The 26055-nt window shown below is 37.3% G+C and overlaps 1 protein-coding gene across 1 annotated transcript in view; it reads right to left on the bottom strand.

The window, feature by feature from the left end:
* The window catches only part of Myh15 (myosin heavy chain 15), a 116271-nt gene that overhangs the window by 52849 nt on the left and 37367 nt on the right, over positions 1-26055 (bottom strand). Inside the window, exons 15-23 of the mRNA XM_055593174.1 lie at positions 23242-23421; positions 21582-21722; positions 19013-19072; positions 16813-16900; positions 14085-14202; positions 13141-13264; positions 10687-10823; positions 6185-6440; positions 10-252 (exon numbers count right to left, since the gene is read on the bottom strand). Of these exons, the coding sequence (XP_055449149.1) occupies positions 10-252; positions 6185-6440; positions 10687-10823; positions 13141-13264; positions 14085-14202; positions 16813-16900; positions 19013-19072; positions 21582-21722; positions 23242-23421 (1347 nt within the window). The remainder of the gene's footprint in view (positions 1-9; positions 253-6184; positions 6441-10686; positions 10824-13140; positions 13265-14084; positions 14203-16812; positions 16901-19012; positions 19073-21581; positions 21723-23241; positions 23422-26055) is intronic.

Below are 26055 nucleotides of genomic sequence, written 5' to 3'. Positions count from 1 at the left end.
TGGAAGTACCTTGTGTTCTGCGGCACACTTCCCCTTCTCTGACTTCGCCAACATTGTTTCCAAGTCATAGATTTCCTTCTTCAACTCTGAACATTCATCTTCCAGTTTCCTCCCCCTGGCAGTCAGCTCAGAATTTATCTCCTCTTCTTCCTCCACATGCCCAGAGAGTTCCTTGACTCTGGCCTCTAGCTGCATCTTGGATTTAATCAACGACTCGCACTGCTCTTCAGAATTTTCCAGGGTCTCTTGTTTCTGCCATAAGGACAAGGAGAAAATTGTTGCCAAAAACTGGAAGTAATTTATTAGCTGGGCGACAATGCTGCTTAACTCATAGTGAAGAGATAATTTCCTGCCCAGGACTTTTACCTACCTTTCATAGGCAGCTGAAATAACATTTCCACATTTCTAACCCTGTTGTTGAAAAGTGAAGATGTGGCTCGTGCTTGGAAAAGCCTTCCATAGTTCAAGCCCATTTAGTAGATTAAACGACCTCTTCTAAGGCACTTAATAGAGAATTAGCATGCTTCCAAAAGCAAATAATGCGCTATATAAATCAAAGCACCTAGAAGAACTGTTGTGGGCACATAGACTGACAACTGCCTAGAGTATTATCTAAGAATATATCAGAATATTATCTTAGTATATATATATAATGTTAATTTTTATTTTTTAATATTAATCACAGGTTATTTACTTTGTATCCCAGCCATAGGTCCCTCCCCTCATTCCCTCCCAATCCCACCCTCCCACCCTCATCTCTTCCCTGCCCCTTTCCAAGTCCACTGCTACTGCTAAAGGAGGTCCTCCTCCCCTTCTATTTGACCCTAGCTTATCAGGTATCTTCAGGACTGGCTGCAATGTCCTCCTCTGTGGCCTAGCAAGGCTGTTCCTCCCTCGGGGGCGGGGGGAGAAAATATATATATCTAACGGAGAATATTATTCTGTTCTCATACAATATAATATTTATAACATCATTACAAATGCCCTGATGTATTTGTTTAGTGTATATTTCTATAAACTCAGCTAAGCAATACATTTTTATGCATAGGCTGGATTTAGAACTCATAAATTTATTTACAAGACATTAACCTTCACTATTAATTCCAACTTAAATTTTGTTTCAATAATTCTGTCAGCAGCAAATTCCACAAGTTATACACATAGAACATAAGTCCTGGTTATTTTTTACTCTCTTAAATGTACTGTCTCCAACTATCACTGTTTCCCATTATCCTTACGTTGTATATCAAGTAAAGATGAAAAGGCTGCTGGAAAGTTCTATGGATACTCTTAGGGGGAGAAAAGTCACTAACAGTATTGCCCAGCTCTGACCACAAACAGCTGTAATAGTGACTGGTCTGGAAAGCTAGACCCAAAATGGTACAATCGTGGCACAAATGTTATGAGAATAACCAACCAGTTTCTGGTTTGATTTCAAGCCACCAGATGGAACCCACACCTGTACCATTAACTAGACCAAAAACCTGTTGCTGGCCAGATCATGGACTCTGTAGGAAAGCCTAGTAATATTATTATTTTGCTAAATGGATGTAGTAATAAACTCCCTCCTTAAGTTCTTATCTATTACCCATAAATTAGTGTATCCCTCAACCTTCATCAGAGAAACTTCTTTCGGTAGATTTTGGTTAACACAGAAACCTACAACTGGTCAACATTCAGAGAATAAGAGACTGGAGTGCTCAGCTATAAATGAGACATCTATATCACATCCCTCCAAGGCCCAGGGATCATCATGGAAGAGAGGGAGGAAAGATGGTAAGACTTAGGGGGTATAGACATCTGGGAAATAACAGTATTGCTAGATGTGACAACACAGTCGCACACATGAACTCACACCAACTGGGACTACACAAGATCAAGTTTGCCAAACTCTCAGCAAGCACCATGGAGGGGCTCATAAAGTCACAACCACAACTGAAGGATTATTGGCAACTGAGTTACAGATAATCAGTTTTCTTCAGGGATGCAGACCCGAAAGGCTACCGTGAACCAGGATATGGTCACCCACCCATGCACATACAGAGAGGGAGAGCCTGCAAGGAAGACTGAAGCAGGGAGGGGAAAGCGATGTTAGTATAGGGAAGGAATTGGATGGGAAGAATGGGACAATGGATTTGATTCAAACACATTATAAGTATGCATAAATTTAAAATATGTTTTTAAATGAAGAAGCTCTTTCCTGTAGGTCACCTTTTATGAATTCAAAACCCTCTAATTTATCTTCTTTTCATCTAAAATTAAAGACTCTGCTTGTTGAGAAAGTTCTCACATGGTGTGGCTCTTATTACACCATAACTTCACATAAATATTACTGTAGTTTGGATCTTGTTTGCCTCACAAAGGCTTAAGCCATGGATGAAATTATTGGGAGGTATCACAGCTAGCATTATCTGTCAACAAAAGCCTAAAATCATGTGGGGGAAGAAAAACGCTCAGTTGAAGAATTGCCTTCATCAGATTGGCCTGTGGCAATAACTGTTTTTATTGATTGTTGCTCATGTGAGATGGCTCAGACCACTCTGAGCAGTGCCACTTTGGGAAGGTGGGCCTGAAAAGTAGCCTAGGGGAATAAGAGTTGAGTCAGTGGTTAGGAGCACCTGTTGCTCGTGCAGAGGACCCACGTTCAATTCCCAGAACCCACATGACAGCTCAAAACTGGCTATAACTCCAGTACCAGGAGATCCAATGCCTTCATCTGTCTTTCATGTGCACCAGGCATGCATATAGGGCACATATATATGTGTAGGTAAAACACTCATAAAATCTAAAATAATTTTAGATGGGGTCCTGCTGTAGTGGACCTCATCATGTTTTTTGAAGAAAGGATTATGGAAGAATTTTGGAGAACTCAAAAGCCAAAAAGGTTTTTGAGTACTCAGAACAAGAAAAAAACCTTCACTCCCCCAAGTTGCTTTTGGTTTGCATCTCATAGCAATAGAGATGCAAACTAGGTAGGAGATAGTAGATAGAACTTCAGGTAGAGTCTAATGAAAGACTCTTAAGTCACTGAAGCCATTCCCCTTAAGGTAGATGATAAGCCCCATTTCTTCCTCTGTCTTTTGCTTCACAGCTTTACTTGAGTTCCTTGACACTTTCATCCAAACCCTCACCAGAAACTCAAAAGCCATGGGTCTCCTGAGCATTGACTAGAACCCCTAAAACTGTGAGCTAAAATAAACTTTTTCTATTTATAAATATTATCTCAGTTATTTCATTATAGCGAAAGTAAACCACTGTTATTATTTTTCATTTTTCATCTTCAGACCTCACTATGCATCCTAACTGAAATAACAGTTTGGCAAGTTTATTATCTCTCTATTTAAAGCACTAAAGTTGTGTCAGTTAAGATAAAAACCAGCATAAAGATAAAAATCTAGGTTTCTGAATTCTGTGTTACTCCTGTCTGAACAACTACAGCTAAACAAATAGGGCTCAAAAGGCACAAATAGAGAAAGAAAATAGTAACTCTAAAAGTTTGTTGAAGAATCAAAACATTAGGCCAATTTAGAAAAAAAAAAAAAAAAAAGGACACTTGGAAAAAGCCAAATTGGATCAGAGAATCTTCCAGTGTTTGGGAAATACTGAGAACACCTATCTGCTCTTCCCACCTCAGGCTGGCATGCCGGACAGCTGTTTTCTACCACTCGTTCAGCATGTGAACAAGCCCTAGACTTTTCAACTAACACTGAAGAAGGAGGGTGGTCAGCTGACCATTACTGGTCCCTTCCCTAAACATGTCAATGTTTATAGCAGTATAAAAATACAGAGAGTTTTTCTTCTGTGCATATTCTTTCACGTGGAACCATTGTAAATTGGTAAAAGGTTCACTTAATTCTGTTGTAATGTGAGTAAGTAACAGATTAAAAAAAATCCTTGTCCTTTTTACCACTTTGTCGATCTGTACTTTTTAAAAATTAATGATGATACAATATTGCATAGACTTCTCAACACATATTTATAGTTACAATATGACCTCATATCAGACTTTATGCTATTTCTCTGGAATTTGCTTCCGTATGTCTTCAATGCCACCCACAATGGCCTTTAAAAGGTTTCTCAACTTTTCGCTTACTATTCCCTTGCACAAGTTGAGCTCTTTTATCTCTCAAATTTCCCCAGGTTTCACAGACCATTTTCTACCTCTAAGACAGGAACTGCAAGTCCTAGCTACCTGAGTGCTAGGACTGCCCCATTCTCCTACTGTCTTTCCCTGAGGCAAAGAACTTTATCCCCTCTGGAACTATAAGCCAAAATGAACCTTTTCTCCCCAAAATTGCTCTTGGTCAGAGGTATTCTATTAAAGCAACAACGACAACAACAAAAAAGTAACTAATACAACAGGTCTCTTCTAAAGCTGTTACAAAAGGTGGTTTTCTTTTTCTTGATAGTATGGATCCTCAAGCGGATTTGGAATGGAAACCAGGGATTCCTAGTTTTAACAAGTGCGGCTGGCATACACTAAACTTCTAGAATAACGGTTCTGCTAAATACATTTCAGAAATGTCAGGTTTGGTATAAAGTGTTATTTGTGATACACTCCATTGAGTACATCTGCAAATAACATCCTAAAACAAAATAATAAATTGTCTCTTTCTGAAAGTAATAATTTTTATTTGTTTTCAGTGAGGTTTTTTTTTTTTTTTTTGTTTTGTTTTTGTTTTTAGTAGATTTAAGTAGCAAGGATGACAAAACAAACTTAAATAATTGTATTTGGACCCAGCATTATCTGGCCTAGCACTGTGCTTTGCAAAGAGTTTAATAAAAACAAAATTGCATGCCTGCCCTTGAGGGTATTTGAAGCCACAGCAATTCAGGGGACTATAGAGAAGGAATGTGAGAGGGAATTGGAAATGGTATATGGCCATCAGATTGAAATGAAGACTGATGAGCTGGAGTGGGAATTTAGAATCTAAAACGTACATGTTACAGGAGCTGAAGGAACCTCAGAATGAAAATAGCATGGCTTCTTTAAAATAGTGGCTCTTAGCTCTGGCAAAATCAAGATCATAAATTCAGGTTGTTTATTTTTTAGATTCACATATTCTCTACTTAATCAAAATATCTAGGAGTAAGACTGTAAGCATCTGTTCTTCATTTACTATTTACAGATGTGTTTGTTATAATACCAAGGTTGAGAAAAGATCATTAAAGAACGCAACTAATTAATGGCTTGGACTATAGAAGAGGAATCAGGAAGACAAAATTCAAGAAATACGTGTTGTATCATACAGAAAAAAAAACAAAAACTGTGGATATCTGTCAAGCTTCTATGGGACCCACTAAAATCCTATCTACTAATCAGTCAAGGTCAGTTAAGACCAGAGCTTTAGTCCAGGTGTGGTGACTCAGTTCTGTAATCCCTGGACCCAAGAGGTTAACATAGAAGGACTGCCATGAGTTCAAGGCCAGGTTGTGCTACAGAGTAAGTTTCAAGCCAACTTGGGCTACAAAACAAGATGGTCTCAAAACCAAAGACCTAGATCTTCCTGGCCCTATGATAGCTTATGATGATATTACACACTAAACACCCACTGATAATTTGTCTTTTTTTCATCTCCTTTTCCTTCTTATTGTCTTTCATGTATATGTGTGTGTAGTAGGCACCTATGTATATATGCATATGTGTGTGGAACTCAGAAATTGATATAGGGGTCTTCCTGGATGCTTCTCTACTTTATCAATTACGGCAATGTCTCTCAGTTTAACGCAGAGATTATGAAGAAGCTAAACTAACTAGCCGGTTTGCCCCAGGGATCTCCAGTCTCACTGCCCAGAATGCTGCCATTGCTGGTGGCCACTCCACTTGGGCTTCTTTTCATAGGGAGTGGGTATGTAATCCCATGTCCTCACACGTGCAGTAACAAGTGATTGATCTACTGAGCATCTCCCTAGCCCAGGTTTACGTCTTTTTCTAAGACATCCTGACATTAGGGTTACTCCATTTTGATACAAATTTCCATTTTACATGTTTCCAGGGTCTTTGTTTAATGAACATTTACAGTATTAGAAAGAGCTAGTGCATGTTCCTTTTCTTTTTCTCAGGTCAGCGATGTCCATGGAACTGGATATCACAATAGCAACAAAGAGCAATAACCATACCTTAGACTTAAAAATTAGTTAGATTTCAAGCTAGCTATCAAGAAAGGGTGGTGAGAGCACTCACGGCCTGCAGCTGAAGAAGGAGCTGATTCCTTTCTTGGACAAGAGAGCCTTGCTTGGTCTTCAGTTCCTCCCTCTGAGATTCTGAATTCTCCAAAGCTTTTTGTAGTTGTGCACACTCTTTCTTCAGCCCAGCTACCACCTCTCCAACCCCTAGAGACTTAGCAAGGGGCTTGATCTTGAAGAAGAGCCCCATCCAAGGCCAGTTCTTCACAGCCATGAATGCTCTTATGTTCCCTTGGATCAAAACAAGCGCTTCCCTAAAATATGAGTGAAAAAATAAAAAGAAGTCAAGACAGACTATGAAAAAATAATAAAAGGAAAGAATGGCAATGCAGTTATAAAAAACATAGAAAAAGTCACAAATGGCCCCAAAGAATCATAAAGGCTTATAAAAGACTGCTATGAAAATTATAAACCAAAAATGATTAGTCTAGAATAACTGTATTTATTTCTAGACACATATTCAACAAAGCTAGGTTGTAGGACTTCTACTGAATGAGGATACAGAGATTCCTGCATCTTCCTCTCTCTTTCCATCGTGTGAACAGCACCTTTATGATAAGCCACATATCATGATTTACAACCTAGCTTCATGACCTGAGACAACAAAGCTAATTGCGGACTGAAGCACCTGAAACTGTGTGCTAGAATAAATCTTTCCTCTTTATAATTTAATTAACTCAAGTATTTTGTCACAGCTAATGAAAAATTCATGGCACTGCCAGAAACGCAGCCCAACATAAAGGGAATCTGTTAAATTCCTGAAAAGGGATTCAAAATAATTATTCTAGGGAATGTCAGTGAGATACAGGAGAATTTAGAAAAATTAAGAAAATAATTTGTGAACTGAATGAGAATTTTCATAGAGAGAAAGAAGTCACCAAAAAGATGTATTGGAACTGAAGAATTTATTCAGTCAAACAAAAATTAAAACTGGTTAGCTTCATCAACAGACTAAGCCCAAGAGAAGGAAAGTGTTATAAAACCGAGGACAGGTCTTTTGAAACAAGACCATCCTTTATTTCTTTAAAACAATGAAAAAGAAAAGAAAGCTTAAGAAATCTATGACATGTCACTAAGTAAAGAACAGTTAGATTCAGAAATCTTTAAGGACCAAGGAAACTCAATGAGATAAGGTGCACTCACAGCAGCTCAGAAGGCACAGGGTGAGGTGGAGAGACCCTTCAGTGCCATGGATACCATAAATCTGTAATACATGATTTTACAACCAGAAGATTGTAAACTTTTGCAGCTTAGAAGTTTGCAAATGTTTTCAAAACTTAAGCTTGCAAAACATCCTAGAAACAAATAATTTCTACCCTGCATAACTAGGGTTTCCATGGCAAAATTGGATTTTTTTTTAATCTAGTCTCAAGGGTTTTGACATCACAATAGGGACAAAGGGCATAACTATACACTGTACCCAATAGAACGAGCAGAAGGATTTAAGACTATAATTCTACTTTCACCACAAGTGAATGTAGCCTCTGACAAAGTAGTTTACCTTCAAAAGTGTAGATGGGTTGAAAATTGGTCCTTGTAATACAGAACATAATTAAGACTGAATTTGAGGTTACTCTACCAGATATATAAAAATAATTGAATTTTAACAAATACAATCAGCACATTTACATGGTTATATTAATGAAGCAAGGAAAAGAGAAATTAAAGCAATCCCATTTATAACTATCATAAAATAAATTACCTAGCAATAAACAAAACATGGAGGTAAAAGTTTCTGTACATAGAAAATTAAAGTATTGATGAAATGAACTGTGGAAGATCCAAAAATATGGAGAAAATTCCATGCTTATAAATTGAAAAAATATTATAATATAATTTTGGGGGGATTTACAGTCCATTATAATGGAAACTATGGAAGAAGGAGCGTGAGGTGGGTAGGTGGTCAAATTTCCTTTGTAAGCAAGAAGTGGAGGGTGTAGGGCTTCAGCCCCTATGGTGTTGTTACCAGCATTCAGGTGGATCTTCCCTTCTCTATTAAACTGATATAAACATATATATGTGTGTGTATATATTATATATGTTATATATTATATGTAATGTGATATATACATATATGGAATCCAGACTGTTTCTGAATTCCTGATCCTCCTATCTCTGTTTCCCAAGTACTGGAATTATAGGCATGCAACACCATGCCTCGTTAAATACAGTTGATCTTAAATGTTCTCAACATACACAAAATATATCTATATAAGGTGATATAGTAATTAGCCTGATTGCAGCAATCATTGCACAAAGTGCATATCTATGAAAACATCGGATTGTATACCATAAACATGTAATTTTGTCAATTAAACTTCAAGAACATTGGAAAAAAGAAAAAATACATTGAAAACAAATTGAAGGAAAGCACAAAAATGAGATTAATGAAGTTGAGGGGGGAAATGGAGTAAAAGTTATCATATTGATTCACTAAAAAAAGTAAATATAGATGTAGCATAAAGGAAAGAAGTGAAGGCAAAATAAATAATACTAGGAATACTGGTTAGGAATTAATGAGGATTATTTTGGGGGGATACAATAACACACATAGTAAATACTTAACAATTATAATTGACTAATACATAATACAAACCAAAAATCCATAACATTACATAATTATTTATTTAGTAAATAATTTGTAAACTGATTCAAGAAGAAAAATGTAATATGTCAACACATTAAAAATTATGAAATCCATAAAAATCCATCAAATTCACATTATTTTATAGGCAAATATACCAAAGAGTCAATGACTAGATAATTTCAATAAAATGTTTCATATGGAAAAGGAAAACATTCTCTAATTCTTTTACAAAGTTAGAGTAATATTTGTCTACAACTAGATAGCACAATAAAATTTAAATAAAATTATAGGTCAGCCAATTTATTTTTTTAAATCTTATTGTAACATTATTACAAAATGCATTAGTGACAATCACAGTAAGTTAAGTGTTTTAAAAATCTATTTAACACATTTGTAGATGAATTTAGAAAGACCATATACTAAAAGATACAGGTAGAAAATTTAGTCAACTTCATATGGAATAACAAGAAACCCAGAATTGCTAAAACAATCCCCTATAATAAAAGATCTTCTGGAGGTATCTCCATTCCTGATCTTAAGTTGTACTATAGAGCAACAGTTTTAAAAACTGCATGGTACTGGCATAGAAACAGAATGGTGGATCAATGGAACCGAACAGAGGACCCAGAAATAAACCCACACACTTAATGAATACCTGATCTTTGACAAAGATGCCAAAACCATAGAATGGAAAAAAGATAGCATCTTCAACAAATGGTGCTGGTCCAACTGGATGTCTACATGTAGAAAAATGAAAATAGATCCATACTTATCACCCTGCACAAAACTGAAGTCCAAGTGGATCAAAGACCTCAACATAAAACAAGACACATTAAATCGGCTAAAAAAAAAAAAGTAGGGAATACCCTAGAACTCATTGGTACAGGAGAAAACTTCCTGAACAGAACACCAACAACACAGGCTCTAAGAGCAACAATCAATAAATGGGACCTCATGAAAATGAAAATCTTCTGTAAAACAAAGGACACTGTCATCAAAACAAAGCGACTGCCTACAGATTGGGAAAGAATCTTCACCAACCCTTTATCTGACAGAGGACTCATATCCAGTATATATAAAGAACTAAAGAAGCTGAAAAGCAGCAAACCAAGTAATCCACTTAAAAAAGGGGAACAGAGCTAAACAGAGAATTCTCAATAGAGCAATATTGAATGGCAGAGAAGCACTTAAAGAAATGCTCAACCTCATTAGGGAAATGCAAATCAAAACAACCCTGAGATTTCACCTTACACCCATGAGAATGGCCAAGATCAAAAACTCAAGGGACAACACATGCTGGAGAGGTTGTGGAGAAAGGGGAACCCTCCTCCACTGCTGGTGGGAATGTAAACTTGTACAACCACAAGTTTATGCACAAGTACATAAATACAGCATGCTGAGTCCATTTGTATACATACGATTTTAGAGCTTTGTATTGAACACCCAATTAAGGGGCCTATCCATAGGAGAGACTGATTTTCACTCTCTCAGCAATCATTAGTTGCCTGTTGTTCTTTAAGAGGGTGGGACCCCAGGAGACTGCACCCCATCCATGTCAATATGTTTAGTCTTTGTTTAGGTGTATGCCAGTCTTTTCAGGTGTGCTACTGGCCTAGCTGTGAAACACATCTTGTTCCCAGGTCCATAATTCTAAACTCTAAGCTCTAAACTCCTCCCACAGGGAAGAGGAGAAGAAACAGAAAAAAAATATCTGGATTATGATCATACTTCATTGGGAAGACAGCCAGCCCCTTTATACTGTCATTTAGTGTTCAGAGAGTAAAACATTTTCAAGACTGAAAGTAAGCAGGCTAGGCTTTGTGCCAGTCTATTACAAGGCACTGAAATAAAGTCATATTGATTGAGGTATGCATTGCTCTGGTAGTGGGAGAGCAGCACAGAAGAGTTAATACCTTTCTTCTAGAATCTTCTGGAATGTAACTCTCATCAGCTTTCCTCGTGCTCTGGCTTGGAACAAAGTGAAGACTTTAGACAGTTTCTCATCTCTTCTTTCTTCTAACTGGTCCAGAATTCTAGCCTTAAAAAACACCTAAAGGGAGTAAGTCGGATACACTTTCACTCATCAGATGAATTCAGCAATCTTTTAAATGACGCCGCGAACAACTGAAGTAGTCTATGGGACAACTTTATCAATCCTCTGTCTTTGTACATGTTTTATTCATTGTATAAAATTTGCATCCCACAGAATCTAATTTTCTAACTTCAGAGGTTATAAAAGACATTTTATATTGGACATATCGCCAACCTAATCATTTCTTCTGACTTCCCCTTGATTAATAATAACGTTTAAAGAACATGATCTAAGTTTTAAAGTGGGCTCAGGTACACAGCAAACCAAAAGACTTTCAGGGCCCACAATTATCTTAGTGAAGGACAAAGCAAGAAACATTTCTGGGTATGGTGAGTCATAAACATTTCTGGGTATGGGCATGTGTTTGATCTTCTAAATATAAAATGATTTTAGTTTTTTGGTTATAGTTTTTGTTATTTTCAATTTTTTTAATTGAAATAAAATTACATGCTTTCTCTCTTCCCTTTTCTTCCAGCCAACCCCCTTGAATCTTTTCCATGTTCTCCTCCAAACTGATAGCATGTTTTCTTTTGTAATCTCTTTCTTTCTGTATGTGTGTGTGTGTGTATCACATATATAAACACAACCATTGAGTCCATATTTCTTGTTTGTGTGTATATTGCTTCAAAGACCTGAATCTACATTGGAATCAACAATGGGGCTTGTACCTAGGACAGCTGAATTTTCCTTCTGGCAGTCATTAGTTTCCTGTGGTTCTTTGGCTAGGAGTAGGACCCCATGAAATTATCCCTTCTATGTTAACATGTCCACTGATGTTACTATTTCCAGAGAATGAAACCCTAATGTTCTTCAACAGATGAGTGAATAATGAAAGTGTGGTACATATTTCCAATGGAATATTATTTTGCTATAAAGAAAAATAAAATCTTGATATCAGTAGTAAATGGGTGGCGCTAGAGAAGTTTATACTGAGTGAGGTAACGCACACCCAGAAAGACAAAAGCTGCATGTTTTCTCTCACCTGAGGTTCTTAACTTCCATATTCTCAGATGTGAGTTTACAACATGGAATAATCACAGAACCCAGGAACAAATAAAGGGATCCTGGGAATAGGTTGGAGAGGAATAGCTGGATACTGGCAGTGATTTTTAAATAGCCTATATGGTTGCTGCACCATAGTGTACTGACCCCAGTTCTAAAGGATACTTTGTTCTATGCATGAGAGACTTGGCATTTCTCAGTCACTAAGAAGCAAGGTGAGGTGGGTAGCTACCTACAATGCAAATTTCTTAGATGACCTCATGTGGTCCTTGTTAAAGTCACCTCGAACAATTGTGAAAGGTAAATCTCTGCTTAAAATATGTCCAGTTGTCAATGAGTCCTGCACACTTTCTTTCACCAATCTATGATGAAACCCTCCTTAATGTAGGTGACTTAGGATTCGCATGTGAGCTTTAACCATGATGATTGGAATAAAGCAAAAATAATGAGTTAATAGGGAGAAACCACAAGTGATAAACACTGATTCCTAGGTACCCAAAATATAAGTAACATTCATAAAACTATACTACAGTGGTAGGTTTGGCTACATAGAGGCCGAGGCAGAAAGTTGATGAGGCAAATTCAGGAAGAATAGAGAGACAGAAAGTAGTCAGACAAATCTTCACCCATTTCCCACTTGCCTTTAAAATTTTATTCTTACACGGATGTCATTAAGAACAACATGATATTGACTACTGTATAAGATCAAGCCTATTAGCTGGAAATTTCCAAAAATATGTGGGTTTCTTGAGTAAAGTAGAATTTGCATAATCATATTTAAGTAATGTGGTTTTGGCTTAGAATTGATTTTTAATTACTAAATTATTCAAATAATAATTATTTCCCAGTGCAGCACACTACATAAAACACTTCACATAGGCAAGCAGTTATCTCTGGAAACCTGGCTCACATTCTCTTACTCGGTTTTCTAGCGCAGAAAGGTCAATTCAGTATTTTATATTACTGACACAAATTTGGCTAGATAATTAGTTATACAAATTTATTTGCAAGATGGAGTGTAGCCAGTGAGAGAGCACTTGCCTAGAATGTGCAAGGCTCTATATTTACCCCTCAATGCTGAAATAAATAATGTAAACTAAATCTAAACTTTTTAAAGTACCAATGGATTTTCTTTCTCAAGCGAAATTGAAGTTTCCTCTGCAAAATTGCCTTTGTTTTTACTATTTCTGATCACAAATTTACCAGTATTTTTAAATGCACCCCCCACACACACACTTCCCTCCAAATGCATTCTTTGACATTTCTGAGTTACCTTGGTGATTCCACACTGGTATTGGGAATGGTCTATCTCCAAGAAGACAAGTAGTTCTTCAATTACTTTTTTGCTGCTCATAAACTTACTCTTTGAAATGATCCTTGGGTTTAAAATGCAGTACCTAGTTTAAAATGGAACCAGGGGATCGTGTGACTCAATGAGCACCCAAAAAGATACACTTTGAAAAATCTCTCTCTCTTTTCAATCCACTCAGCCATAACAAAACTCTTGGTAGCAATTAGTGAAGATACTATCAGTAATCTGTCCAATAGGTCAGTTTATATTTTCTACAGTGTTATGGTATAAACTTAATTTGACTGGAGGAAGAGGGACCTTAGAAGACAGTGGAAAGGGTGTGTAAGTATCTCTATTATGTGGACAGGGGAACTAAACATTAAATTAACTTTTGCAAAAGCTTTTCATCCTGGTGATGAATTGCAGGCATGTGCCTTTCACCTCCTAGAAAGGTGTTCTACCACATTTTATTCAAATTGTCTTGGTAAATTTGATAATTTTCACTTTTCAAATTTAGGGCATAGAAAGCAAAGATGTCTCCACCGCTTCCGAAGACCTACACACTGCTGGCATCCTTCTTTTCTCTGTTGCTAAAAAAGCAACAGCGTGGTTGTGTGGCAACTACTGCTAAGCACGTACACTTCAGAGATGCCCTTCAGGCTCTCCATCCAATTTTCATATATACGTCTTCTCTATGTGGGTCTAATATCCACTAACAGAGATTTAGGGGGACCACAGCTACGTAGATATTGAAATTAAGAACAAATAACAAGGAACTTTGTCAGCATCTACCTCAGCACCACAAAGACACACCAATTTATAGAGTGGAGTGCACCAAGCAAATAGACAACGCAGGCATAAATACTCAACACAGAGGAAACAAATCAGACTGCTTCAGACTTTCGGAATGAAATATGTATATCTACCTTTGCTTAAAGTCATCATATAGCATCCGACTTGGAAACCCTTCACAGCAAACCCTAATCCCTTCCAAGACACCATTACAACGCAGCTGCTGGAGAACCAAGAAAGGGTCCAATAAACCTGAAAGAGAAGGACACACTGACTCCACATCTCAGACATCTGTCGTACCAGATATTATCTTCATTGCTGAACCTTGGATTTAAAAGAACATTCGACTACAGTGCACTGCACAGGAGTGTTCACAGGAGTTCACCAACTCCCATCCTGACCACTTCAAGTACTTGTTCTACTAGCAAAGATTCTACAGATCTGACTTACTTAGGACAGGTTTATGTGGAACAGGTCTATATATAAGACTTTATTTATTTATTTTTTTAAAGCACACGCAGTCACGCTCATAAAACAAGAGCAAGAAAGAAACAGATGGGAAGAGACAATGGCATTAAAGATGCTGAAAGATACTCAGAGTCACTCGGAATCAAGCAGGTTTACAGTGGCAGGTTTACACATCGGTAGCATTGACAGGCAGCCACGTTTATAAAGTCTGCAATGTCTTATAATTTTGCTGACAAGGCTATAGTGAAGAACTCTCTTGCTTGCTGGTGATCATGCCAGTGGGAACAAATTGTTACTATGTGCAGCTGAGCTTATTTGTGCACGCTGTTGTATGGCACATCAGATTTTCAGTATTTTCTCATAAGGATGCTTGTAAATACAATATACACTGAAGACCACCATGAGACTGCGTGTCTATGTATCGTAGGTAGCATGAAAGTCCAGAAGCAAGCTCTAAGTCTCCAAATAATAAATTGGGTTCAAATGATTTCAACCACTTGTTAGCTGAATAAATTGTTGTGAAAGGAAAAAAAAAAAGACTTTATAGGCAAATTCTCTAGGAAAATTAAAAAAGATTGCAAATGCTGCTATTTGTAAATGGCTGACTATATATATATATATATATATATATATATGCCAACTAAAAGCAGTCAGGGAGGGTGATCAGAGTACAAATTTGAGGTGCCATTTCCAGTAGGAGAAGGGAGAAAGTACAAGAGGGGTGAGTAAAAAGAAAGGGGAAAGTGGGCCAACCATACAATGGTTTGCATTTATGCCTAGAATGGATTTGGCCACAACCAGGCCTCCTCCTCCCCACCCCCTATTAGGTTGCCAGTGTCTACATTTAGTATGAACATTCTTCTATCACCACTTTGTTCAACAAAAGCAGCCTTTCTACAGCTGTCAGCTCGAATCTCTGGTAGAAGCTTTTGAAATGACATCCAAGGAGCCAGTGTATCTGACCTTCATCAAGTACTCTGGACAAAGCCAAGGGCCATTCCTTTCACAAAGGTCTGCTACATCTCTATGTCTCAGATCACAGATGTAAGCTAAACTGTATGTCTGTGCTCCAGTCCTCTTATGGACAGGACCAGAACTTTTATATCGGGGGGTGGGGGTTTAGAAGCTTCTGATGCTTCAAGATCAAACCCACCTATCCCCTTTATTACATATGAAGGAGTGTTATAAAGCATGAAGCTTTTGTTGAAAACTTGCTGAAATTCTCATTGATTTAATAGAAATCATCTAATTTTCTAATAGATAGCAGCATTGCTCCAAAATTGAGAGGCAGCTGACTGCATTCTTCACTAGACTGAAGCAGGACACTTAGATGCACTCAGAAGCCCAGCAGACTGTTAGGAATGTAACTCAAATATGGCATCTTTGCCTAACATGTGTGGAAGCTCTGTGTTATTCTAATCCTAGTACCACATATGAGCGCGCACACACACACAAATAAAAGAAAAAACTTGTAAGGAATAATGAACACAAATGAACTTGTAGTGTTGAAATGTCTCCATTATAAAAATTCCACTAACAACATTACTTGACATCACAGTCTCCCTAATTAGATGCTAGTCTGTCAAGATTAGGTTCTTAATTGCAGTAGATTAATATAAAATACAAGAAATGCAGATACACACAGATCATAGCTAGCACTACTAGCATATAAATTCTAAGAGTGTTTGATGCTCCAAAGACACAGTGTTTGTCCTATAGGTTCCTTTAAGCTCCTCAAACTTAAGCTCTAAGAATATTATTATTTCAAAGCTTCAGCTGGAAAGCATTGAATTGTCATCTAAGGAATGTGACCCAGATAGTTAAGTTTGACAAGCCTGTTTCAAGAATTACAAGTGAGAAAAGCGCCACCGTTCACTCATTACCATCCTACCACCATCAATTCACTGAAAAAGCATCTACTAGACATACATAATTAAGTAAATTGATATATTCAGGAAGATAGTATTGGAAAGACTGATCACTAGAGAAAATGCTTAACATTTTCTGAAATGATCTTCATGATCAGTTTAGATTACGAAGACCAAATACTATTCTTGTGCTAGAATATCATCTTGGTTGATTATTCACTACCTTTTAAAACAGTTTCTCTTTCTTACGAATCGAATAGGAGCACATCTCCATTTTAATCTAAAATTCAAAGACCAATTTAATTTGGAGCATACTTTGGGAAATCTTTTGCTATGACCACCTGCAACTGAATTCCAAGCAGCCTGGAAGAGGGTCCACAGATCTTGCATTTCAGTCCCTTTCATTCTCTATGTGAAAAATCTACCCATATATAAATGAAATAGTAGACAATTCTTTCAAATGCATTCAACAGGCTGAACTAAAATATACTCTCTACTGTGAATTGTAAAGATGTCTAGTTTTTACCTGGTATTTTGTTCTTATTGGGATTTATACATCTCACAAAATGAGGTGCTGTTGACTTCAAATCTGTCATCAATTTATTTATGTTCTCCTAAAATAAAAGCCATAATAAACACAAAATCATTTTGCAAGCTGCAAAAGAACTCCAGAAAGTCTAAATCTGTCAGTTGAATCAGATATCCAACATGAACAACCAACAGAGAGGCAATGAATTCAACATTATTATATGCTTACCAAACACATTATTTCTTTCCAATGGCAAGTCAATACTTACCTGACATAGTTCCATTGTGAATCATTTCCACCTGCTTTGAATCTGAATGCAGTACCTTTTGAAGCTAAGCAACAAGATTTCTTTTTTTTAACTTTATTTACTTATTTATTTTTATTCTTATTAGTTACATTTTATTAACTCTGTATCCCAGCTATGTCTGCTCCCTCATTCCCTCCCAAGCCCTCCCTCCCTTCCTCATCTCCTCCCTTCCCCTTTCCAAGTCCACTGATTGGGGAGGATATCCCCCCGTTCATCTGATCCTGTTTTATCAGGTATCTTCAGAACTGGCTACAAAGTCCTTCTCTGTGGCCTAGCAGGACTGTTCCTCCCTTGGGGGGTGGTGAGGTCAAAGAACCTGCCATTGAGTTCCTGTCAGAAATAGTCCCTGTTCCCCTTCCTATGGGAAACCAGTTGGTTACTGAGCTACCACGGGCTTCATCCGAGCAGGGGTTCTAGGTTATATCCATACATGGTCCTTGGTGGAGTGTCAATCTCAGAAAAGACCCCTATGCCCAGTTATATTTGGTCCTTGTGGAGCTCCTATCCTTTCCACATCATACAAACTCCCCCTTCTTTCATGTTTCCCTGCACTCTGCTGAAGGTTTGGTTATGAGTCTTAGTATCTTCTTTGATACACTGCTAGGTAGAGTCTCTCAGGGGCCCTCTGCGGTAGGCTCCTGTCCTGTTACTTGTTTTCTCCTATGTCCAATGCACCTCCCATTTGTCCTTCTAAGTGAGGATTGATCATCTTACCCCGGGTCCTCTTTCTTGCTTATCTTCTTTAGGTGTATAGATTACATTATGTTTATCATATCTTATAGGACTATATGAGTGGGTATATACCATGTGTGTCTTTCTCCTTCTGGGATAGCTCACTCAGAATGATCTTTTCTAGATCCCACCATTTTCTGACAGAGGGCTGATATCCAGCATATACAAAGAACTAAAGAAGTTAAAAAGCAATAAATCAAGTAATCCAATTAAAAAATGGGGTACAGAGTTAAACAGAGAATTCTCTGTAGAGGAATATAGAATGGCAAAGAAACACTTAAAGAAATGCTCAACATCATTAGCCATCAGGGAGATGCAAATCAAAACGACCCTGAGATTTCACCTTACACCCATCAGAATGGCTAAGATGAATAACTCTAGTGACAACACCTGCTGGAGAGGTTGTGGAGAAAGGGGAACCCTCCTCCATTGCTGGTGGGAATGTAAACTGGTACAACCACTTTGGAAGTCAATCTGGAGCTTTCTCAGACAATTAGGAATAGTGCCCTCAAGACCCAGCTATACCACTCCTAGGCATATACCCAAAATTTGCTCAAGTACACAACAAGGACATTTGCTCAACCATGTTTGTAGCAGCTTTATTTGTAATAGCCAGAACCTGGAAACAACACAGATGCCCCTCAAAGGAGGAATGGATACAGAAATTGTAGTATTTTTACACAATGGAATACTACTCAGCAATCAAAAACAAGGAAATCATGAAATTTGTAGGCAAATGGTGGGATCTAGAAAAGATCATTCTGAATGAGCTATCCCAGAAGGAGAAAGATTTCTTTAAAAAAAAATTATTTCTCCTGTTTTCTATTCTGAAAGCCTTTATTTAAGGTCAGATTCTTCAGAATCACTGTCTACAATTGTTTGAAACATTTAAGAGAGGAGAAACCAGGAGAGAGAAAGGGAAGAAAACCCAATGATGCTGATACAGCCCCAGGCTTGATTCTGCTCACTGAGTAAGAACAGAGTTGGTCCTCTCTTGAGGCAGAATTTGATCCCCAGAACCCACATAGTTGTATGAGAGAACCGAGTTCATAAAGCTGTTCCCTGACCTCCTCATGTGTGCTATGAAAGGAATGCTCACATACATTACGTATACACACAAAATAATAATAATTAATTAATTTAAAAGATGTAAGTTACTTTATGCAGAGTTGTAATCAGCTGGAATGATGTTCCTTTCTTGCGTGTCTTCTCACCAAACTCTGTAGTTTAAAAAGCAAAGGAAGAAAACAATTTAAAAACTCCTTTTCCCAAAATATGTAATGTTATCATAGTGTTGAGAAAAACAAATTCATCCATGTTTTTAAAACATGATAGTAGGTACCAAAAAAGCTATGAGAATATCTACATCCTTCACAAAATGCCTTTGTTGCTTCTCCCTAAAGAAATAATCGGAAAGCTATATAAAGATACTCACTCAAGCATTATCTAGTCATTATGGAAAATTTTGAGCAAAAGAGAAAGTAAGAAATGTCCACTAAGACACATTAAAATATGAATAAATATGCATAAAGCAGAATGCTCCAAGCTTTAAAATGATTGTGTAGATCTTATAACAAATACAGAAACACTTTCAGTTTTATTTCAAGAGAAGTTACAAAATGTCTATTTTGAATATTATTATTCTTATGGTTTTAATCATAGTTAGGTTATAAATGACTGCAAATAAAATATCTTGGGAGACCTGCAAACCAACATGCTATAAGTATTTTCCTACTGTGTGATAAGATAGGCCCTTTTATGTTGATCTTTTTAGTTCCCCGACATTGGTTGATTATGGCAACACTAATGTGCTTTCAAGGTTTATTAAAAAGGCAAATCTATCCCCTGTTCCTTATTACTGACACGAAAAAATCTACACTATGTTAAAATATATTGTAAACAGCTCTGTATAACTAACTCACTCAGATGTAAAACTGCAGAAAGGACAAAAGCCACAGGCAATCTGGAAACTGCAGGAAACCAGTTAATACATAAAATTAAAACACATATTTTCTGAACCCTACTGGTAGCTGTGTAGAGACACAAGTCATGAAATTTAATCATGAATGTCCTTTGGGAGGCTCGGGCCCTCTAAGTGAGCCACATGATTTCTGTGTACTTCATTTTTTTTTTTTCAATTTTGAATGGGAATACTATTACCTGACATTACATTTTGAAACTATAACTTTGGTCTAAAATGCAACAATTTGTCAGGAGAAAGTATGGCTATTGTGGACAATTTAATATGATGATGTTAGAATTTTAGAAGAATTCTCTTTTCCCTTCCGTACTTCCCTTCTTGAAGCAAAGAAGATAAAGACTTCAAATTTCTCCCAATAATCTTGCCATCCTCTATCTCTGATTGTCTCATGTACGGTCATGTACCCAACTAAGAGCTGTATGCTATACTGTCACTACCTCACCAACTCAGAGGCACCACAGAAGATCCAGACAAAAGGTACAAACAGTACTGTGTGCCAGTCATCCTGGCTTCTTAGGAGACTGAGGCAGAAGCCGCTTGCGGCCAGCCATCGTCAAGACACAATCTTTCAAAATAGCAGAGTAGAATCAGGCAACTGTTCTTCCCCCCCCCCCATTATCAAAATTAAAAACAACCACTTTCATTTCTCTATCTCCCCTTGATAAGTCCAGGTTATGCCGGACATGCTCCTTAATTACATTATCACACACTGAAGAATCTAGTAAATGCAAAATTCTTCATCTTCTTCTTGACCATGATAATCAGGAGGCCTAAATCACGCTAAGAAAGACCAGGAGGTAATGGTAAGCTGGGTATAAAATGATAGAAAGGTGAGAATGTTAGGAGGTGAGAGCTCATGCTCTCCTGAAAGAACAGCTGGTGCATTCCTTCCCATGTGTGCTGAGGGAACCTGACCTTGCCAGACTTAATATCTACCAAAAGTTCCCATTTTGCAAAGAAAAGGAACATCCATAGACATGGGGGGAAATAATTTGATTTTTCAACCTGTGTGAACAAAAGAGAGATGATAGGTAGATAGATAAAAAGATAGATAGATAGATAGATAGATAGATAGATAGATAGATAGATAGATACATACATACATACATACATACATACATACATACATACATACACAGACAGATATATAATACATACATACATACACACATACATGCATGCATACATAAACTTTGGCCCAAAGCTGCATTAAGACATCTTCAATTTATCTCAAATGTTTCTCTGTATGGTGTAGTCTATCAGTTAATAAGAAAGCAAACTATGAGCAACCATGAGCAAGTTGCCAGGTCCTAGCCAAACAGTCTGCCAACTATTCAAACCATGTTCACATAAGATAAATGCAAGCCATGATCAACAAGTCTGTCTCAATTATTTCTAGTTTTATGCATCATTTTCTTGCCTCTTATATTTTCTTGTTGCAGGTTGTTGAAATATGAGCCAGGTTGTTCTGTTTGGTTTTTAGACTGCCAATTAAGATTTGGAAAACTAGATTGGTCTTTTGATATATTTTTGATGATTATTATTCTCCCCAAAACATTCATCAAACTATATTGTCAGTTTTCTCTTTGTAGGTAAGTCTAGAAAAAAGCATGACTTGGTCATGAATATTCTAGGACAGGAAATGCAACAGAAAGCAGAAGTTTTTATCACAGAAAGCAGAAAGGACCTTTGTAGAAGCCAAGTCACTCATCAATCACAATGTGAAGGTAAAACTTCAATGGAGACCAACTCACCACTGGCAGCAATGATGTCGTTTGCAAAGAGACTTGCCAGGACTTTGTTGGAGGATTTCTGAAGTAGAGCCACAACTGTTTCATTAAGAAGGTCTTTGTTCTTCCCGAGCCAACCACTGATATTATAAGGAACCTTTGGAAAGACATGTTTCAGGTAATAAACTAAGAAATGGTATATATTAAGACGGAAAATTATGCATTGCTTGAAAAAACCCACAAATTGTATCCTTTAGTATTAATTTAATGACAATATTGAGGAGCATAATGGCCAGAAGACTATCATGAAGTCCAATTGAATTTTTAAAACATTAACATTTTCAAAGGAAAAGAAAATAAAAAGATTTGACAGAGAAGAAAGCAATGGGTTAGAAAAGCATAAGGGAGAGAGAAAGGGACAGAGACGGGATGGATTGGGCCTAACCATCCACCATTAAAAACTATTCATATCAGCACTTTTCATAGGCAGCACCAGAAAAAAACAATCTGTTCTCTCTGACACATAGTGAGTACTCAGAATAAACTTAGCAATCACGATGGTATTTTACATGTCATTGTAACTATATTCCATGATATAAAGAAGAGAGCTATATTTTTTATTAATTACAGTTTATTCACTTTGTATTCCAGCTGTAGCCCCCTCCCTCGGCCCTTCCCAAACCCACCTACCTTCCCTCTTTTCCTTCCATGCCCCTCCCCCAGTACACTAATAGGGGAGGACCTCCTCCTCTTCCATTTGACCCTAGCCTATCAGGTCTCATCAAGATTGGCTACAGTGTCTTCCTCTGTGGCCTGGTAAGGCTATTCACCCCTTGGGGTGGGGGAAGGGGGGTGGTGTTCAAAAAAACCAGCCACTGAGTTCATGTCAGAAATAGCCTATGTTCTCCTTACTAGGAGGCTCACTTGGAAAACTGAGTTACCATGGGCTACATCTAAAAAAAAAAAAAAAAAATGTAATAAGCATTAATGTAAGATATCCAAAGGCACAAGAAAATTGAGTAAGTGTTGTCCAGGAATTCTATGCCATTGTTATGACTTTTTGTAAACCTAAATATGCTTTCCAGAGTGAAATGCCTACTAATTAATAAAAAATCAGTCAATAAAAAATGAGAGCTATATCTGGGGACGCTTGAGAGGTAATTTTAGGTTGAAGTATATTGCTATGATTCACTAGTGATATACCTGCTCTCTTACAATCACTGGCTACAGAAAAGAAAAATGACACATGTCAATGGAGAGGCAATGGGAATCATTAGAATTGTTTTGGCTAAAATTCAGTGATCATTACATCACACCACTTCTTTTTAAAAGGTGATTTGAAATTATTTACACAATGTCATTTGAAAGAAAGACAAACAAGGGATGTGTGCCAAACTTTGGTCTCCAGGCCCCACAGCAGCAGCCTTGTTTTGAGGTTGGGCATCAGAGTTCATTTTGAGATTTCTGACCACTGTGCATAAGCTATCGTTGTATGGTCATTTCATTTCCTGACCACTAAAAGGTGACAGCATCCCCTCCCTTTCTGTCACTGAGATGTACTTGTTCATCTCATTGTTTGATCTAAATGGTACTAAAGTTTTGGTTGAGGATTTTGGACAAGTTCATTTGCTGCAGAGATCAGAAAATGTGGGCCTGGGCGTACAGGGCTTGCTTACCACTGCTGCATAATGGGTGAGTTCAAAGTGAGCTTCGTCGTTCTCCTTCTCAGCAGATGTGGGGTTCTGGAAGTAAGCCGACCTTCCAAAATGCTTATCAAAGAGTTTGGTCTCAAAAGTCTTGTCAGTAGCTTTAGGAAACATACATTCCTCTTCGAGGATGGAAATAATGCCCATGGGCTGTGGGAGAGAGATAAGAGTGAGTTAAAAAAAGAAAAGAAAAGAAAAAAAAAAACAACAGAACGAAAGTATTTCCAGTGGTAGGTTAATATAATTCTTTGTTATTGTTGTTGTTTTTATTTTTAAGATACATTATATAAACAAAAAAAGCACAAAGTTAAATGCAGCTGGCTCCCAAAGAATGTGCACGCTGTTGTAATGAATGAAATGAGAAGCCTTTTAGGGGAGACTTAACATGAAGTGATGTGAGTTGATTTGTGTTTGAAGGAAAAGATGGTTTAAGGCAGGAGTCAGTCAAACAGATTGGAAAGTTATGAGCTAACAGCAGTGTTTACATTTTAAAGGGCTTTAGGAATATACAAGGAGAAGAAAAATGTTATGACTTCCTTAAGAAATTTTCTCTAAATGGTCATAGTCTTTCTAAGTTGTTTGCTACCTGCTTATTACTGTGACACATACAAATGAAAGAAGTGGTAACATTTCAGTAATACCAGCCTGCTGGCTCGATTTAATCCATAGTATCATAGTTTGCTACCGACTAGTTTACCTAGAAACGGTAGCATAGCTTCTGAGAAGTCATTATAAATGTGATATAGTGGAAAGTACAGAGATGTCACAACTTGCTAATGAAGAGAATAAGCAATGTAAGACAAGTTTTTGAATTGAGAAATTCTAATGGATCCTTCCACTAAACAATACGCACAGAGAAACACATACAGGGAAAAACACTTGCCATACAAGGAAAATTTAGAGGTGTACATATTTATATATTTCTTTTATATGAACATGGTTTACCAATTCATTATAAAAATAGCTTTGAAGTGCCTTCCAAGATCAACTCAGATAATTAGAGATATGACAGTGCAACTTAGAAAGAGGCTCCAGGGTGTCGCCAAAAGGACATGTAATAATACATGGTCCTCAAAATGGCCCAGAGAAACAGGTGAAATATGAGTCTAAGGTATAAAAACTAAGATAATAAATGATTGCTTGTTGCAAAAACACAAGCCTCACTCTTGAGTCTGGAGGGGACAATGAAGATCTGGCCTAACTTGACTTGAATTCTCATCAGAACTGCTTTCTAAGGGCAGTCACTTATGCTTAAATGTTCTCATGCAGAGAGATCATCCCAGAGTCAAGGCTCTGCATATAGAATATAATAAAACAAAATTTGTTTATACTTAAAATTCCTTCTTCTAAATATCTTGCAGTAGCCATAAGAACTAGTTTCATTCCTATACCACTTAATAATTCGTCAGATAGTTGAAGATAAAACTTCAAGTATTTGCCACTCATATATATTACATAAATAATGGCTTTCCATATCTTAATTTTAAGTTATTATTATTGTGCATGTGTGTGGCAGAGAGGTGGACACAAACATGTCATGGTGCGTGTGTGAAGGTCATAGGACAACTTTGTAGAATGGGTTTTCTCCTTGCACATTTATGTACGTTTTGTAGATCAAACTCAAGTTGTCAGACTTCTGTGACAAAGACTTTTTTGTTGATTTTTTTTGACATAGGGTTTCTCTGTGTAGCCTTGATTATCCTGGACTCCCTTTGTAGACCAGGCTGGCCTCTAACTCACAGTGATCTACCTGCCTCTGTCTTCCCGAGTGCTGGGATTAAAGATGTGCACTACCATACCTGGCTTATGACAAGGAGTTTTACTCATCAAGGCATCTTACAGATCCAAGTTTTATATACTTCAATTTTTTTCTTATGGACCTAGAGCCTCCTTTTGATAAAAAGTGTATTAAATAACATTCCACATGTAACTTATGGCCTGCATCCCAGGTGTCAAAATGCAGTGAATACGGAGATGTTGTCAGCATAAAGCATTCCATGTAAATTAGATGCTCATCTTGTACATAAAACACCGGCTTTGTGAGTTCTTGGCAAAGGGAAAAATAAGGATGATCAAGAAAGGTGGCGGAGGATGAGAAGAGAAAAGTGGAATGCCATAACTTAAATAGCTGATGGACTCATGCAAACATGCAAATTCTTGGAAGTTAGAAAGAGTAAACTCTATTTTATACCATGTAGTTTTCTATAAACCAACAGTCAAAATTTTCTGAAAGATAAAATGAATCACTTACAAACATAAGCATCCATTATGAGGAAGCCTGTTAACCACGAGGCCATGTAAAAGCCTCATAAGGAGAGGCCATGCACACCATACCCACACTGAAGAGCCTCTGGTCCCTGGTCCCCAGTGAAGTCAATATTGGCTCTGGGATGAATGGAAGTTTTATGTAAACCAAGTAGACTTTAAACCTTTAAATGTAATGGTTTTGCAGCACTGAAAAGGAAAAATTACTATCTTCAAAGTCTCCTTTATTTCTCAATTGTGCTGGAGTTAAACTTCTAATGAATATGTAGCTCTCCAACAAACTAACTTCCAAAGAGGTTGGAAAGGGGTAATTGTTTGCTGTTTCATAACATCTTGCACTACTATCTTAGTTTCTTTTCCTGTGGCTGTAATTAAGCATCCTGGTTAAATTTGGCTATGAATCTCAGCAAATGTTTTGATACCCTGCTGGGTAGAGTCTTTCAGAGGCTCTCTGTGAAACTTTGGGCAGAGTGCAGGGAATCTTATGAAAGAAGGGGGAGATAGAAAGACCTGGAGGGA

The sequence above is a fragment of the Psammomys obesus genome, unplaced genomic scaffold (assembly GCF_907164565.1).
Source record: "Psammomys obesus unplaced genomic scaffold, mPsaObe1.curated_primary_1811, whole genome shotgun sequence".
In the NCBI taxonomy this organism is placed as follows: domain Eukaryota; kingdom Metazoa; phylum Chordata; class Mammalia; order Rodentia; family Muridae; genus Psammomys; species Psammomys obesus.
Note: the sequence above shows the minus strand (reverse complement) of the source record. Positions and strands in the feature narration are given on the sequence as shown.